Source organism: Lepidothrix coronata, unplaced genomic scaffold (genome assembly GCF_001604755.1).
Source record: "Lepidothrix coronata isolate B3197 unplaced genomic scaffold, Lepidothrix_coronata-1.0 Scaffold18, whole genome shotgun sequence".
NCBI lineage: Eukaryota > Metazoa > Chordata > Aves > Passeriformes > Pipridae > Lepidothrix > Lepidothrix coronata.
Genome location: NW_016690198.1, coordinates 2,908,982 through 2,925,775, shown reverse-complemented (window position 1 = coordinate 2,925,775; position 16,794 = coordinate 2,908,982). Strand labels below are relative to the sequence as shown.

General features: G+C 36.9%; 1 protein-coding gene across 4 annotated transcripts in view; it reads right to left on the bottom strand.

Annotated features, from left to right (window-relative positions):
* Nucleotides 1-16,794, bottom strand: part of TRPM3 (transient receptor potential cation channel subfamily M member 3) — a 417,155-nt gene that overhangs the window by 99,911 nt on the left and 300,450 nt on the right. For all 4 annotated transcript variants that reach the window (XM_017807295.1, XM_017807296.1, XM_017807294.1 and 1 more), the window contains exon 6: nt 12,512-12,683. In XM_017807295.1, the coding sequence (XP_017662784.1) occupies nt 12,512-12,683 (172 nt within the window). The remainder of the gene's footprint in view (nt 1-12,511; nt 12,684-16,794) is intronic.

Below are 16,794 nucleotides of genomic sequence, written 5' to 3'. Positions count from 1 at the left end.
TTTAAGAATTTGAATTACCATCAAAAATGAAGTGACCTGTTCTCGAAGAAAGAAAAATCCCTAGTTCTTATATGCAACAGCAGAATATTCTACGCACCTCCTAAACCACTTTACAAACAAATACTTTGTTTCCTGGAGTGACTCTTAGCATACCTAGTTATGCCTCTATCTAGTGTTAGTTTGCAGGTTTTTATTATATAACTTAAGTAAAGCATGTGGTGTTTATATTAAGAAAGCTACAAGTTATAAAATGTAGGCTAATGAAAGAGAGTAAGAAGGGTAGAATATAACAAGGTGATTAACGGAATGATTTATACAGAGCTCAAGGTTTGTTTTTTTTTCTATTACTTCTAAAGACTTCCTTGAATTGTTGCTCTGCTTAATCTAGACATCTTCTAATAAGATAATATTAAGAAGTATTCTCAGTAACAGTCAAATTGGGTCTCCATGACATTGAAATTAATAAAAATTGAGAAAGTTCACAGTACTAGATGCAAAGTCATTTACTTGGTGTTTAATAAATTCTGCTGTAAACTGGGAACTCATCAGGAGGAAATAGTAGAGAGAAATATGTGATTCAGCTGATCACAAGAGAACTGTCTTTGGTGTAGCAAGACCACGAAGAGAGGTTTGATCCTGGAATACACACAGCAAAACATTTTTAGCTGGAAATGGAGGCACTCTAGTGACATTGTGTAAGCCACTCATCAAATTCCAAAAACTGGAATAAATGCAAGAGAAAGCCAAAAGGAGTATATGGGGAATCAAGACTTCACCTTATGAGATTCAATGAATTTGGCTCATCTTCCTTAGAAATCTGAAGGGTGAAAGACACTATGTCTGAATATCCCTATGATGTACAGTACATTAGACATTAATAATTTTACAAGGAGTTCAGAAGATTTCTGGTTATCAGAGGATTGAAGTCTATGCAGTCCTCTTGTAAGATTAAAAGGGAAAAACTTTCTGAATTTGAAATGATGCTCAATAATCATTATAGTCACTGTTGCCTTACATATCTCAAACTCTTCCTAAAGCAGGTTCTACTGAAAGTCTGTTCATTCTCAGTATATTCTACTAGATATCGATCAGCTAAAGAATTCTAATAATATAAATTATGTTTAGTCTAAACTGTGGAACTATTTTGGGCCAATGAACTGGTCATTTGAAAGCATGTCTAATATTCCTCTTGCAAACTTTGATTTTCCTTTTTTGTTCTTTTTTTTTTAATTGTCACACTCACAAGAGGTGCATGGCATGCAAAAGTTCTCTGCAAGTGTTCCAGTTGTGTTTCACTGTGGTTAATCAGATGGTGGTGAGGCTAGTAAAATAAAACAACTTTTCTCCAAATTCAGTCTTCAATGAAACTTCATAGCTTTGAGATAAAAAAAAGCTCATGTGAACCTTGATTTATGATATAAAATTAAGTTTCAGATTGAAGTGTAACTTTTTCTACCATTCTGTTAGATTTCATTGTGAAATAGAAAAGATATAGACAGAAAATTGATTTCTGTACCTCATTTTCCTCCAGGAAATTCTCCCTGAGTTTCAGCAAATAGATTTTTTTTCTTTTTAGTTTTCATTATTCTCTATAAATAATTTTGAGTTGGAAAAATATATTTTTTCTTTAGTTTGGAGGGCAAATTAGGCAGTTAATTTCTGGAATTGGATGTAATATTTTAAAATCATTTAATAATACTTTGTTAATATTTCTTCAAAGCACTTCTGGCTTTCAGGAGAGCCCTCTAGACTACAGTTGTCTGAATCAGAATGCTATGAACTTTCCAGATTTATGATGGTTAATTTCTGAGCAACGATGATATCCATAGCATGAATTCAATAGACATGGTGAAAAAAAAAGTCATGTCTACTTGAGTACCTTAGAAATTTAAAAAAAGGATAAATGGGAATTGCCACATTCTCAGCTTTCTATGACGTTCCCAATCACATTTAAGTGATTTGTGACTTTATATTCAATTCAGAATAAAAACTTAGCTACTTTTACCAAAGATGTCTGCAGCTCAATAACTCTCAGGCAAAATGCAGAGCAGATTTGCATTAAACTTTTAGATGGTTTGAGAACAAAAATTCCTGAATGCTTCTTTGCTGCTAAGTATTAGAAATTTGGAAATAAATGCAGGGGGTCTGTAGAAAAATTGCGCTTGACTGACTGTTCCTGATTAGATATTAACACTGCATTTAAAACTATTTTGAATACATGAAATTGAGAAACGATGTGCTTTGCCCTAATGTAACACTGGGACAATTTGAAAAATATTGGCTTATGATACCAGCAAGACAGAACCTCTGACCTTGGGAAGAAGGTAGCTGACAGACTTCTCTTTAACTGGTAACCAAAGTATTTTTCTTTCTAGATCTCCATATCTTCTCAGAAATAAAAAAATCACGAATTCTCTCTAAGAGGTCTATTTCAGCTTGTGCACGCACATTATACAATAGTCTGCAAAGAGGGGGCTGGCAGTGGCTGATATATCCACAGGGAGCCTTTTGTTTCAGCCACTTCATTTGGAAAGATAATGTCAGGCTGTGAGGTGAGATGCTAAATGTGAAGGAAATACATTCCTTACAATATCAAGGACATAATTATAAAAAGAGTTTCTTGCTTGAGTTGAGATTGTCGGAAAGGAGGCAATGCCAAAATAAAACTGTGATGATGAAAAACTGGACTACAGTACTGGAACTGCTGTCTCCTAGCACACATCCAGAAGGTAGGTACTTTGTGCCAAGCACTAAAATAGACAGTCCAAGAAATCAACAAGGAAAAAGTCTTCCCTTAATTTTTTTATGGAATTTCACACAAAATTGCCCAAATCTGGCTAAAACTATGATAGCACTCATCTTGTTGAGCTATGCCCAACAACACCGCTATTTTCACTAAGCAACTACTCTAAAAGTATACAACCTTAAAAATCGTGTGTTTCACATTTTACTAACAGGAAAGAGAGCAGCATCAATACACTCCACTGAAATATTTTCATTCTAAAATTGCAGATAATCCTGTGTGGTATAGGACAAAGCATTATTATCAGGAAAGACTCTCAAACCTGTGTTGTTTTCCAAACACAAAAAAGCACAGTTCAATTTCACAGATCTGGGTATTTTTTTCTGTTTCTTACAAGGGACTAAATTACATGTTAATCGGCTTTTTTTTTTTTTTTTACATCCTTTGTAGAGAAACCTCTTTTAAGTGAAAGTGAATTATTTTTAAATATCTGAAAAATTATGGAAATCTGATAGTTACACAGAGAGTTTATTTTAAATTTACTTAGTTCATTGTTGTTTCAGCATTTCTAGGATGAGCTTTGGCTTCAGCAAATCTTTTTTCCTTTTCCTTTTGGATGATGGAGAAACATTCTTGTTTAACAGCATATCTGTGGACTTGATATTAGCTGTGAATGCTGACTATTGTGTTATCACTGTGACATTTATGACTTAGTAAATTATGTTTCAAGATAGTAAAGACTGGATTCCAAAATCAAAGATTTTTCATACTTAAGAGTGGTCTCTCAATATGTACTCCACACTATTAAAAATAATTTGTTAGCCCGATGTATTTTTTTCTCAGATTTTCAAAAGAAATACTCAGCTTATACTCAAGACCAGGTATGTATGAAACATCTCATATGAACTGGCATATTACTATTTCTCATTTAATAAAGTCTCCAATTCACATACTGAATTCTTAGTACACCTGCTATTAGTGCAAAAAGACAGGTAGTCTCTCATGACTTCATTAACAGAATATGGATGAAACAGTGTTATTATTTTCATTCAATATAATGATTCATGCAAAAAGAAGAAATAGTAGCAAAAACTTGAGGCTCATCACTATCTTAATCTCTGGAACTTGTATTTTGAGTATTTCAATAAGTATGGATTTTTGCAGGGTAGACTAGACTGTTAAGTTATTCACAGTATTGTAGATATTGCTGGTGCAGTATCGTAAACTAGACTGCAATATTGTGACAAGGATTTATGCAGTCAACTTAAAGCTTCATTATTGTGTTATTGCCTTTGCGGCTAGTAACAAAACCAGTGAGAGACTTTCCAGCAATTGTGATTCCAGGAAGCTACGTACATATCAGAACGTTTTTCCTGATGTGCAGCAGTGGCAACCTGTAAGCCTTTGTGCTATTATACAGAAAAATAATACAATTTTCCCCTTGACACAGCAGTAGGGCATGCATATGTAAATTAAAATAATAAACTAGAAGAAATGAATGAATTTGGAAATGGAAGAAAGAAAAAGCTGTATAATGTCTGTACTGTGTGAAAAGGGATTAAAAAAAAATCTACTATGCCTTGCAGAAGCCCTACTTTGTTTTCCCAGTTCTTGGAAAAACATGAATATTTCATACTGTGAGTATATTTATAAATAATGTATAACTGTCTCATAAATTATTACTAATTATTTTTATGAAGAGTTAAACATGAGCTACCCACATTTTTGTAGACCAACTACTGAATAAAATGCCCCATTTACTACAAAATGCATTTGCTACTCATGTTTTTAAGCATGCTTATAAGAGTAACTGGGACATATCACTATGTTGTGTACTATCTCTAAGTTTAGCCCTAAGTTCAGCCAAATAAAACTGAAAGGCTCTAGTCTCTAATGTCTCTAATTTCTGCATCTTATCAGAGGGTGGAGTTGATTTCCTGCTGATCCTCCTTCATCAGGGCAGATGTGTTGGGGTGAGTTTCCTTATGTTCCTTTCCTTTTTCTACCTGGAAATTTTCACTGGAGAATTTCATAATTATTTGGATTTGTTTGGGATGTTGGGGCCTGTGTCTGTCCCGCTGGAGGGGTTACTGCACAGTGGCTAGCACAGAAGTGGTGTACAGCTGGAAACCTATGTCACATCTCACACACAGTGTGCAGCTTAGAGCAAGTTCTCCACACTTATGGTAAGCATAAGATAGAGGTAGCATGTATATGCTGAGTGAGTCCAAATTGTCCCAAAGGAGGGGGAGAGGAAGCCTCCATAAACCTTCACACAACGTGTGCAGTCAACCTGACAACTTAAAGTCTTTTTCTGAGAAGCACACACTACTCATCTGTACACTTTGCAATCTGTGCAAACAGGGTTCTCGTCCTTCCTAGAAATCCTGAACTTACCATAGGCATGGACAGGGATGTATAAGGTACCACTGAGCTGGAATGGCTCATCAGGTCTTCATGAAAGAAGTATATTTGCATGATTAAGGACCCTCTACAGTTTTGCACAGTGCTACCCTCTAGGGTTCCACAGGTTACTAAACCTTCCTGGACCTGGATGTACTGCAGGTGGTGGGGTATGTGAATTAGCAGGTTTCTCTATGAGTCATCATATCACAGGTTTTCATGTACCTATATCATGATGGACTCAGCAGCAGAAAGTTTCTACGACACACTTCATATTTGTTTCAGGTGTCTAACTTGTGTACATCCTGCAAAAGGTCTACCATTTCTGGGCAAGAGGTACCATTCTAACTGCAAAATTCTCTCAGGATAATGGCTTTTGTAAGTGGTAAACTCAATGCTCTCTTACTGGCTGACAAATAAACAAGTCCAAAAATACGAGTCAACATGTTTTTGTTCCTGCAAGTGTTTGCTTGTGCACAGTGTATACAAAGGCTTGTATACAGACCATTTTCCACACACTGTTTAGCACAAATGCTCCATAGTGTAAAAAAACCTTAATTGCATCAAACAGATGACATATTCCAAGGTACAGGCTATTTATTCAACAGATGAGGTTATGCTTCAGGATTTTATAACGCAAGGATTGTTTATTGGAAGTATTTAATAGAAAATCCCATTTAATTGCTGGTGGAAAACTGATCAAGTGTTGTGAAGTTCAATAAAAATATTTATGTATTTGCATGATCTTTGACAGCTTTGAACTACCTTTTAATCAGATCTGGTCTTAGTTTTAACCTAAATATATACGACGAACTACAATTTTTTGAGGGAAAATAACCTAAGAAGCATTAATCATTTGTATCTGAAACAGGGCAAAATAGCATTTCTTTATGATTTCTTTATGAAACTTAAGGTGTCTTGAAACTCAAGTTGGAACTTGGGGGTTCTGGTAAGTTACAGAATACCAAGGAAACTCCTTAGTTCAAATGTCTTAAAAGTCCAACATCCAGGCTTTCGCTATGCTTCATGGGACAAGCAGAATATGTAGCAGTGTGATGTATCAACAATGGTTGAAAGAAGTACAGCACACAAAACCTGTGGCTTCCAGAAACATTTTGGTCCAAGTGTTTGTGTAGTACTTGGAAACCCTAGTGAGAGATACATACACAGAATGGACAAAAAATTAAACATGCCCTGGAATTTTAATAAGCAGAAATCCACCTTAGTGTAAGCTTAAAAGTTTGAGGAAAATGATTTTTAATCTCTGAACTAATATTTGCCTTACAGTAATACAGAGTCAACAAATATTGCTCTTTGGTTGTTAATAGAGCTTGTCTAGCCACAGGGCAAGTGATGTTTAAATAGATTTAAAATGGTATTGGATTTACAACGGTTGTTAAAAGGTTTGACCACACTAATGTGTATCTGCATCACCTCTGAACATCTATATGGTACTTCCTGTGGTCCCAACTGGCTCAGAAAGGCTAAATCATAACAGAGAACATCCTAAAATAATCCAGATGCTTCTTGTTAGGTTACACTGAAATACATCACCACTTGTATTTTTTCCAGATAGCTGTTTTCAGACTTCAGGCCCCTTTGAAAACAGTTCCTGATGTGTAGGAAACCTTTCTGGCTAAAATATGAGTAGCAATCACAAATAGATAAGATCACTCGTGTCTCCCAGCTCTGCAATAGATCTGTGTCCCCCCGCTCTGCAAATCACAGCTGCAATATGCTTACCACTAGAACAATCACATTATTAACTACTAAGGGAACACCACTGGAAAAAGGGAATGTAGCTTGCCTTCACAAGATGATGGAAAGGGATGCTGGGTCTTATTTCCCAGAAGTACAGGAACGTTTCCCAGATGTCATAACCAGTTAAAACTTAACTTCACATAGCTGCACTTCTCACACTCCGTTCTCCCTTTTCCTCACCCTTTCCCCAGAGCAGAACTACTTATTCCAGATATGGTAAAGATTAGATGGTTATGTCTTTTAATCCTTAAAGAACTGCTCAACAACAAGAGCAGGGAAACTTGGAGATGAAAAAAAAAAAAAAGAAAAAAGAAAGAAAAAAAGGGGCTCAAACTCTTTCTACTCTTTTCTGGAAAACCTTGAAAATTTTTTATATTCAGAAATTAAGTGGAACTTCCACTTGTTTGGAGGCTCATTAAATGCTCTATGTCTAGAGAAATCAAACTGATCTGGTAAACCAATACAACAAATTGTAAAAATATTTGCTCTGTTTCGGAAATTCACAGAACTAAAGGATTATGTGTGACAGAATGACACAGAACCCTTGCTAATAAAGGAAAACTCACAACCATTGGACTTATTTTTTCTTTTCAATTTATTTTTTGCCTTTTCTACTATAGGCTTGTTGAATATCATTTGCTATAATCTCCTTTTTATTTTCATGCTTCCCAAACACATTTCAAAATTACTAGTATAAATTTTATTTTGTTCATCTTTATTTTTTTCCTCTATCCCTTTGTTATGTTTGACCATGTTATGGTCACTTCCATTCTGCATTCTCATCTTTCTAATTTCCTTTTTGGTATCCTAATCACATTTTCACTTCCTCTCTGTCCCCTTCTGTTTAATCCATAATCTTCTTTTAGCTCCTCTATTTTTAATTCTCCTCTTTACTAAGAGTATGATCACATTACATTTGTCCCAGTGTATTCTCCTTTCTCTTCTGACTCACCTCAGTACTTTCACTCTCATTTTTATTTGTTCAGTGCTCCTTCCTCACCTTTCTGCCTAGTGATATATCTGCCATGCTACCAAATGCGACATTCACAGACAAATCTAAGGACCTGACACCTGGAACCATATCTTCATTTAATATTGAGCTGATACTAAAAACTTCTGCAAAGGAAATAACAATAAAAACTTTACGGCACCATCTTTTGATTTTCATACTTGTCTTTGCAAAATGACAAAGTTCACAGAGTCCTCAGAAGAAACATGACATGGGAAGAGTCCAGGTAAGACTAAATGCTGGGATTTGTGAGCCTCAAAAGCATTCAATTAACAACCCACTAGGTTACTTTCAATACAATGACAATATGCTATTCAAAGCTGGCACTTAAAGTTCAAAGACACACAAACAAGAACCCTCTTGGTTTTCAGTGAAAACATACCCTATCTATCCTTGCAGTCAACTGTTCATTAGGCTAGCAATACAGGACCTAACTGGTTTCACTCTTCATGGAGCTCATCACCTATAGGCAATGGTCTGAGAGTCACAGGAGCAAGTACAGTTTCAGAAATGCTCACATTCTGTCTAATCTTCCTTGGTATCTTCCCTGGCTCACTTTGGATGTGAACACTACCATATATTGTAGGTAGCACTTTAGAAAGTTATCACAGTGACATAACCAAATTTTATTACTACCTCATATTACATATTAAGGTGCTTTTCCTTGTCATGTTTTGTATATTCGTCAACTTATCTAAATTACAACAGGTGAGACATAGAATGGCAGAAATTTGGCTAAAATGGATTAATCCTAAAACAATATCTTTTTCTTAGTTTTTTGGCTTTGTGAATTCAATAAATCTAAAATGTCCAAACATTAGGGAGCTGAAATGACCTGTACGATTTTGCTTGTATCAATCATATGAAAAGACATATATTTTCAACAAAGTCAAGTCCATGGAAGGAATTTATAAATCCACTTGTGTGGATCTATTGTGTATTTGTGCTTCAAGAACAATTTTTAACCTTCTTGCATTTTCTCAGCCCTTTCTGAGATATGTTTGTATCCATTGCCTGATTAACCAATATCAAGTTTCCAATCTCCAGCAAAATCTGAAACGAAGTAATCAGTTCTAAGTTTTACTCAAATGTCACAGAAGTCAAACTTGCAGCAGGCTTCCTCTCCTAGAAAGAAGTCTGTACCTAGATCTTCCCAGCTATGTAGTTATGAAAATGTATCTAGGACTGCACAAAATATGAAGGAAAAATCTGAATTGAATGAGAATTCCAATGCATTTGATGATGGTACAATGGTCAGAGAAGATGCCAGTGATGACAGTTGAACGTCCCTTTGCCTTCCCAGCCCCCTTCATATATTCTCAGGCATAGGATGACAAAGGGAAGTCCACGGGTCACATGAACAGATATTGTTGAGATATTAAACTGTCTAAATTGCCTTCTCTACCAAATCAAATCACTCAACTTTATCCATCAATTCCTTAGTCAGAGGTAAATTTTGCTCATAGGCTTACCAAAACTCAACTACATTAACCAATTCTATGAAGAACAAAGATTAAATACAAGGGCACAGGTTCCAATGCCTGTGGTCTCTCTGTTTTTCAGACAGCATACAGTAGAGGTAAAGAAAAGTTTCAGCATCAATTTTTTGTTTAAAATTAGAACAATTTTTAAATGTTTGTGTGAATTGGAAACCCGAAACAGTTCGGATCAGATCACTTTCAATATTTCCTTTGGATCCTGAAACAGTTTCAAAAAAGTTCTTCTTTCAACATTTATCACTACAAAATGATGTGCTTTGAAACTCCATGAGTTTGAGGCAACTTGTGTCTCACTGCAAGAGATGGCTGCTGGGCTGTGTTAAAACAGTCTTCACTTGTGAAAATAAGAAATGTCTGCCCTGAGCATTATAGCATTAAGTTGACCTCCAGCTAACTGCAAAACTGAATGACTCTGTGCTGAACCTGCAGACTCAGACTGACCCACCAATGTCACTGTACTCTTCTTGTCTGAAAAGCTTTTTTTAAATCCTGAGTATTTGCTGTGGACAAAATAAGAGCTATGGATTTAGCAAAACCTAAACAGGTAGAGTAAAAACAGAGTATTCAATAAAATCTTTTCTCCAATGTTTATAAGGGGCATAAGGCAAGATGATGATGACGATGATGATGCTGATCATAATTATTATTAAATAGTACACTTATTTGATACTGTTGAATGAGCCTTTCAGAATTATCTTACATATTGAATGATCCTATTTTGTCTTAAATTTTCTGTATCTTTAATGTGTGAGAACAAGTTTGAAGTTTCCTTTTGCATATAGTGTGTGATCCCAAATATCCAGGAGAGCTATCACTGCACTGGAGAAAAACACAGTCAAAGCAAAGGAAAGTAAATAAAAAGAAATGACAAGCCTAGCTTGTAAAAGGCAGGGTTAAAAATAATAAAATCTACTTTCAGCACTATTGTCCAGGGACAGGCTGTGAAATCATAAGTCACCAATTGTTTACTAGCTCTTAAATCTGTTCTGTTGTCTAGAGCAGACTCTTTCATTTGCTGATTACCTAAAACTGCACCTGCTCCTGACTCTTCAGCAAACAAATTTCTGATGCTGTCAATGTTTTCCCCAACTCTGCATGCTTAGAACCGGAAAATGATAAATAATGACGTACACGCATGGCTGCACACTCCCACTTGGAAAAAGATCCCTTTGCAGAAATGCCCTGGCACACAGAGGGTGAAGGATCTACTTTGCTTTGCTAGAAATGAGGGTAAGGAAAGGCATCAGAAAGTGGCCATCTGTTTGGCTGACCCAGCAAGGCAGGTGGTCTTTCTCTCTTCCATATGGTCAACTTCCTATTAACTAGAGGGTGGTCAGGACTCAGTCACCTTCTTTTAAAGCAAAGGAAAACAAAATTTGGCAGGAACATTCTGGATGACTTTGGACCAAGATGTACAATTCTTATTATCAGGTTTCCTTTTGAACAATTTTTTCACATTTCTATTTTGATGAAGTGTTGTGATATCCAAGCGTCTTCGTGTTTATAAGAGGTGGATATTTGGAAGGGAATGGTTAAATGATACTCTGTCACAGAGAAGAGTGAAGAGAAAAGGAAGATATATACGCCTTTCGGGGGGGTGTGGGGTATGTGTGGGTGTGGGTGCTGCAGAGAAAAACCAGAAAAGAGAAATCTTTCATTTTTTGCAGATGTTTGAAGAGGTCAGGCAAGCATTTGACTTGAACCACCAAAGTCTGGAGGCTCATCCATTGGGCCTGGCTGTAATTCCTTATCATCTGATGTCTGAGGCTCTAAATGTTTTTTCTAATCTCATTCCCATTTCAGGTGCTCAGATCACAAAAAGTTTCACCATTCCTAAAAACTTCATGTTTAAAGAGAGTTATCAGCATAAAGGCTGTGCATATGGTCACTTTTGAAAAATTATATCTGTTTTCATTCCTAAAGAAATCTTATGCAGGTACAAAACTGAGGTTTGTTTCTGAGACTAAAAACAGAATAGAAATTAACTCCCCATATAAAGTAAGTATGTATAAACTACAGAAATACTAGTATTGAGATGTCATATTTTATTTTATCCATACAGAAATGATTACTAAGGTGACTATTTACTTTTTATTTTATGTGGGAAAGTAGTACATGATTACAAAAGAAAAAATATATCTTTCAGAGAAAAACTGGGGATTCAGTCTGATCATGATGTGATATCATCAGGACTGTAAAAGATGAGGTGAAAGGACCATCTAACCTCATATTCTTCCTCTGTCTTTGGCTAATGAGAGCTGCCTAGGAAAAACTAATAAATATAGTGAAAAGGTATAGCAACACTTCCATGGAAAACTCTCTCTGCCTCTAAATATCAATAGATATTTAACCTGAAAAGTATTTTTATCATAAAGAACTCTCCCTTACTTTGTGTCTTTTCTTTAACTGTACTAATTTCACTGGGGCCCCCTGGTGGTCTAGTGGTTAGGATGCAGCGCTCTCACCGCCACGGCCCGGGTTCAATTCCTGGTCAGGGAACTCCTCCGGGCAGATGGAGCTCGTCAGCCCTGTAAGGCAATCCATCTAAGAGAAGGTCACTCTAAACAAACCTATGTCCTGAGGACCTCGCTGCCACCGTCCAAACTTGCTCGGCCCCGGCGGATAAACCTCAGGATTAAAGGGTGGGCTCAGTTCAGCGCACGCTGTGTCTCACCTAAAAAATCCACTGCACAGGCTCGAAGAGTAATGACCTTTCCCAAATCTTCGTTCGCGAAGACTGGCCATACACACGTACACTAATTTCACCATATTTTTACAAAATGAAGGGGAACCTAACTGTACACAGTTCCAAGGAGATGGGGCTATAGAAGACCTAAGTTGAATCTAAACTTTGAGAAATATTGTTTGAAACTTACCAGAAACAAATCCAGCTATTTGAGCTATGCCTTTACCCACCGTACTCTAAAATAAAATTTTATTTTCTTTGCTTATCACTATTTGCTTTTATTAGTTCATGCTTACCATTTTAGACAGTAGAACTACTCCCCGAAATATGCAGAATTTATTGCTTCTTTGTACTCAGTGTTTCTTTTTATAGTTGCAATTATAAAGCAATACAAGACAAATGTTACTCACTTGTATTTATCTTCTGAAGTGAAATGTGCTTTTCCAGGTGTCTACGAAGCTTCACCTCTGCTCCATATTTACCAGTAGTGCCATTGTCAGCCAAAATAAAATGAGAATGCATACTGTTGAGCACTGTCAACTTGCTCATGGGATTGGACATTGTCTGGTATGGTCGGACCACCTGCATTTTACAGACAAAGGAAAAAAATTAAATTTTCTATTAAATAGAAAAGACCCTCAGAACTAAATCAAGTACAAGATACTAGCTGACAAGATGTAATAGAAAAAAAAATCAAAATTATTTCAAGTATTTCATTGAGCATTACTGTCTTCCACGTGTAAAGTAGAAAATGACCTTAACACTGTCCTTCCAGATGCAGATACTGCTTAAATGGTTTTCCATGATAATCTGTTTCAATAGCATCAATGTCTACTGTTTCCACGTAAAATCCAAACGATGGTCAGTGCTCCAAAGGTCTGTCTGACTACACACACACACTGTATACCCTGTCTGCTGCTGACTTTTAACAGTGTTGCAGTAAATTCTTATTTTGCTCTGACTGAAATCTTTGATTCTTCCTTCACAGATCCCACCCAGAACCGTACCTCCAGTTTTGGCTCATTCAGAGCCACCAGCACAGAATATCCTCTACAGACACACAAATACAGGTGAGTTCCACTCTTGGAGAAGTGTACACTTGATATTACACCACATTTTCAATTTTCTTGGAAAAAACTATTGGCCCATTCTTAGCATTACTACAAAGGCAGTTGTTTGTGTTCACAACAGCTTTAGAAAGTTTCCATTCAATGAAGATTTTGCTACACTTCACTTGATGTGATTTCATCAGGAGAAACTCTGCTGCAGAGAAAATTGTTGTGGTGTATCCCATTCATAGCTACCAAACAGACCAAATAATAGCACTGGGCCAAATTTGGCTGTTAGATACCTTGGCGGGTCTCCACTGACATAAGTAAGACTGTACTAACATTACAAAAGAGTTGGTGTTCTGTCAAGGGATCCTGGTTGATCCTTCAAAGATTTTCTGGCAATACTGTTCCCTGCCTTGTTTGCGTATGTCTTGTGTTTTTTTTTGAGAGACAAAACTCCTGAAAATTTATAAAATGAAGTAGTAGCTGAAGAAATTATGTAGTGACTTGTTAGAAAACTCAACTGGGCTATCCGTCATCTGCAAAAACTTTTCTTCACAGTTCTGCCATTGTTTATTTTTCATTTCTGGTGCTTTTAATGCACAAAATTATACACTCCAAATTTGACATAAATACTTCCAAACAGAGTACAATAACTTATTGATTTCTTCCTAAGCTTTTCTCTTTTTTTGTAGTTCTAAAGAGATTTTTAATTGAGATATAATTCTTTACAAAGAATATGTGTTAGTAATTCTTTAGCCAGAGATCTCTCTCTATATTATTTTCACTTGAGAATGTCTGCCACACTTTGGCCAACTCTTAGATTTCCTTTGCTGTTATAAACTCATGCAGAGGGTACTCTGTAAGCTGTTCATCCTGCAAAAGGGAGGAAACAGATCTGAGAAAACCAAGAGGACAGCTGGCCAACAGTAAGTGAGGGTACTATACTGTGAGAACAGGTGACAGCTTTGGCTCAGATTTCTTTTACACAGTTTCTTTCAGTGCCTAATTCATAACAAGTTATTCCATGAGTGCATATAACTTAACAAATATGAATATGCTGCCAGAACATGTTCATTAGCCAGCTTCTGCAGTACAGAAACCATGTATCCCATGCCACAGTCAGAAAGAGAAGGAAGGTTCTTTTTCACACATGGAAGAATCAAATAAAATCAAACTGAAACAGTGACAGACTTTTAAACCGATACCCACCCCATCTCTTAATAAATGGATGGCACACACCAGTAAGATCTGCTAGTAAAGGAATACCTTGAGTTGCCCATTCATTGTAGGATTACAAGCTTCTGTGCAGCAATTCCACTGAGAGCTTGTGGTTTTGTTCCTGAGAGCCACAGCTCAAAACTTTGTGTGACAGCCTGACCTGTAGCTCTAATGAGTTGCAGCACCAGTGGCTTCACACATTGACTCATTAATGCTGCTGCAGGACGTATCAGAAGGCTATGCTTTCATTCTGTGTTTAGCTACAAGGTGAATCTCATTATTAATAAATTTTATAGAAGGAAAATGAGACTACAATTATTTTCAATTCAACTGTTCACAACACGCATAGTTGAACAGCTGAATTTTTTTTTAACCATAAAATTTCTCAAACCACACTGTTAAGCTCTTCCTGATTAAAGGATAAGCAAAATCTTCAGGAAGGAAAGAAAATCCTAGCCTTTGAGGTTATTTCCTTGACGTCACTTGCTTTTCCACTACAGTCAGCAGATTTTCAATTTCTGACTCTCTTTCAATTCCTTTGTTCTTTTCAATCCCTTGCATTTTACAGGCAAGTGAAATGGTTAGAAAAAACCTTTAAGTTGTCTTCTCATCCTCTTTCTGCATAGACAGAATCATATAATGGTTGAGTTGGCAGTGACCTTAAAAGATCATCTAGTTCCAAAACCCTTGTCATGCTCAGGGAAATTAGACCAGATTGCTCGAAGTCCCATCCAACTTTGCTTTGTGAATAGGGAATAATGTTCCCCTGTCTTCCTCTGCAGAGCTGAAAGAAGCATTTACACTTAAGACAGTCCCTCCAAATACAGTTTAATGAATGCAACAGCAGATATGCTGGGAAGCAGCTCTCATGCTGCATGGGCTGAGATCATTCTGCCAATAGGTGACAAGCTGGGCTAACCCCAGCAGTTGCCTTTGCACCCTGAGGTGGCAGCAAACTTGAATTAAAAGGACTGTTGTTCTGCTTAGACTCCCTGAGGGCATGACACTCAACATAGGGACAGCACTTGAAAAATTTCTCAGGGTAACTCACCATGACAACGAGCATGCAAGTGCCATGTGAACCAGTGCATGAATCTGAGCAGTCTAGGTGAAGGCAAAGAATTTGAGACAGTGTGCTCAGAGAGAGATGCATGCTTTGCTTCTCAAAAAGTAACAGCTGTTCAAATCAAGCCATCTCTGCAGCCTCACTACTCTGGGGCACACTAGGCGTAAAGGTAGTTCCTGGTTTAATTTAGAGGATCCTGGAAGCACAACGGCCCAAATGCTCAGTAAATGCTACAAATAGGCCAGTCCTTATCTCTGCCCCAGGTCTCTTACTGAGGTTACTAGGAACTAAACCCAAACGAGGGCTGACCAGACCCTGAAAGTAAAGATGTGAATGCTACAGACTTAAAAAGTGTACTCTTTTAGAAGAGAGAATGATTCTGTATGTAGGAAGAAACTTGTTTACAATTATAGTTTTCTACAACGCCCAACAAGCCACTTTCTCAGTTCTATCAGAAAATGTGAGGAAATAGGGCAACTAACTCCTTTGTGTGCTTTGTTTTTAAATTAGAATCTAATAGTGTTAAGAGGTGCAATATTTTATGCTATATTGTTTTTACAGTACTGGAGTAAGACATGTCTCTTTAGGGATCTTTAATCATCACAGTACAACAAATAGCAAACAACAGTATTATTTTCTTTAACTCAGTCAGTTTTCCTTGTGGCTCTGAGGAAAGCCCTTGAGATTCCCAAAGGCTGACTGATTTGGACAGACTGGTAAATATAATAAAACCCCTCTGCTGTGAATTCTAGATCCACACAGGCCAGGCATGGGCTGAAGCATCAGGAGAGGTGCATCTCTGCTGAGCGTGCCACGAGGCACAGGGAGGCATCATGGAGTGGGGCATGTGCAGTGACAACGGCTCCCTGCTTCTGCCCCCCATCGACTCTCAAAATCCCATGACTATGACAGTTTCTGTGTCTATCTCATGCTGGAAGGGTATGTTTTGACAACTCTTCAGTTCTGATCATAATTTAGCTAGACATACTGCATATAGGCATAAATCCACATTGATGCCAGAGTTTGACAAGTCTTTTACTATTGGTTGACTTTTTTTCCCCCTGTGTAATCCTTTGTGGCCTTTATTTCTTACTTGATGATGATTCATTTTACATGCTTAGGGTACTATTTATATTTCCCCTTCTCGGTTGATTTCACTGCTTTCACCTCTAATGAGCCGGTCAATATAGTACACTTTGATTTTTAAAAAGCTTTCAAAACAGCTTCCTCACCAAATTCTTCTAAAGAAACTGCATGCATTGGATAAGAGAGAAAGTGGTTTGAGGCATAAATAACTAAGGAGAGATGGGGGAAGGGAGGAAAACAGTAAGAATGAAAAGTTAATTTTTGCAAA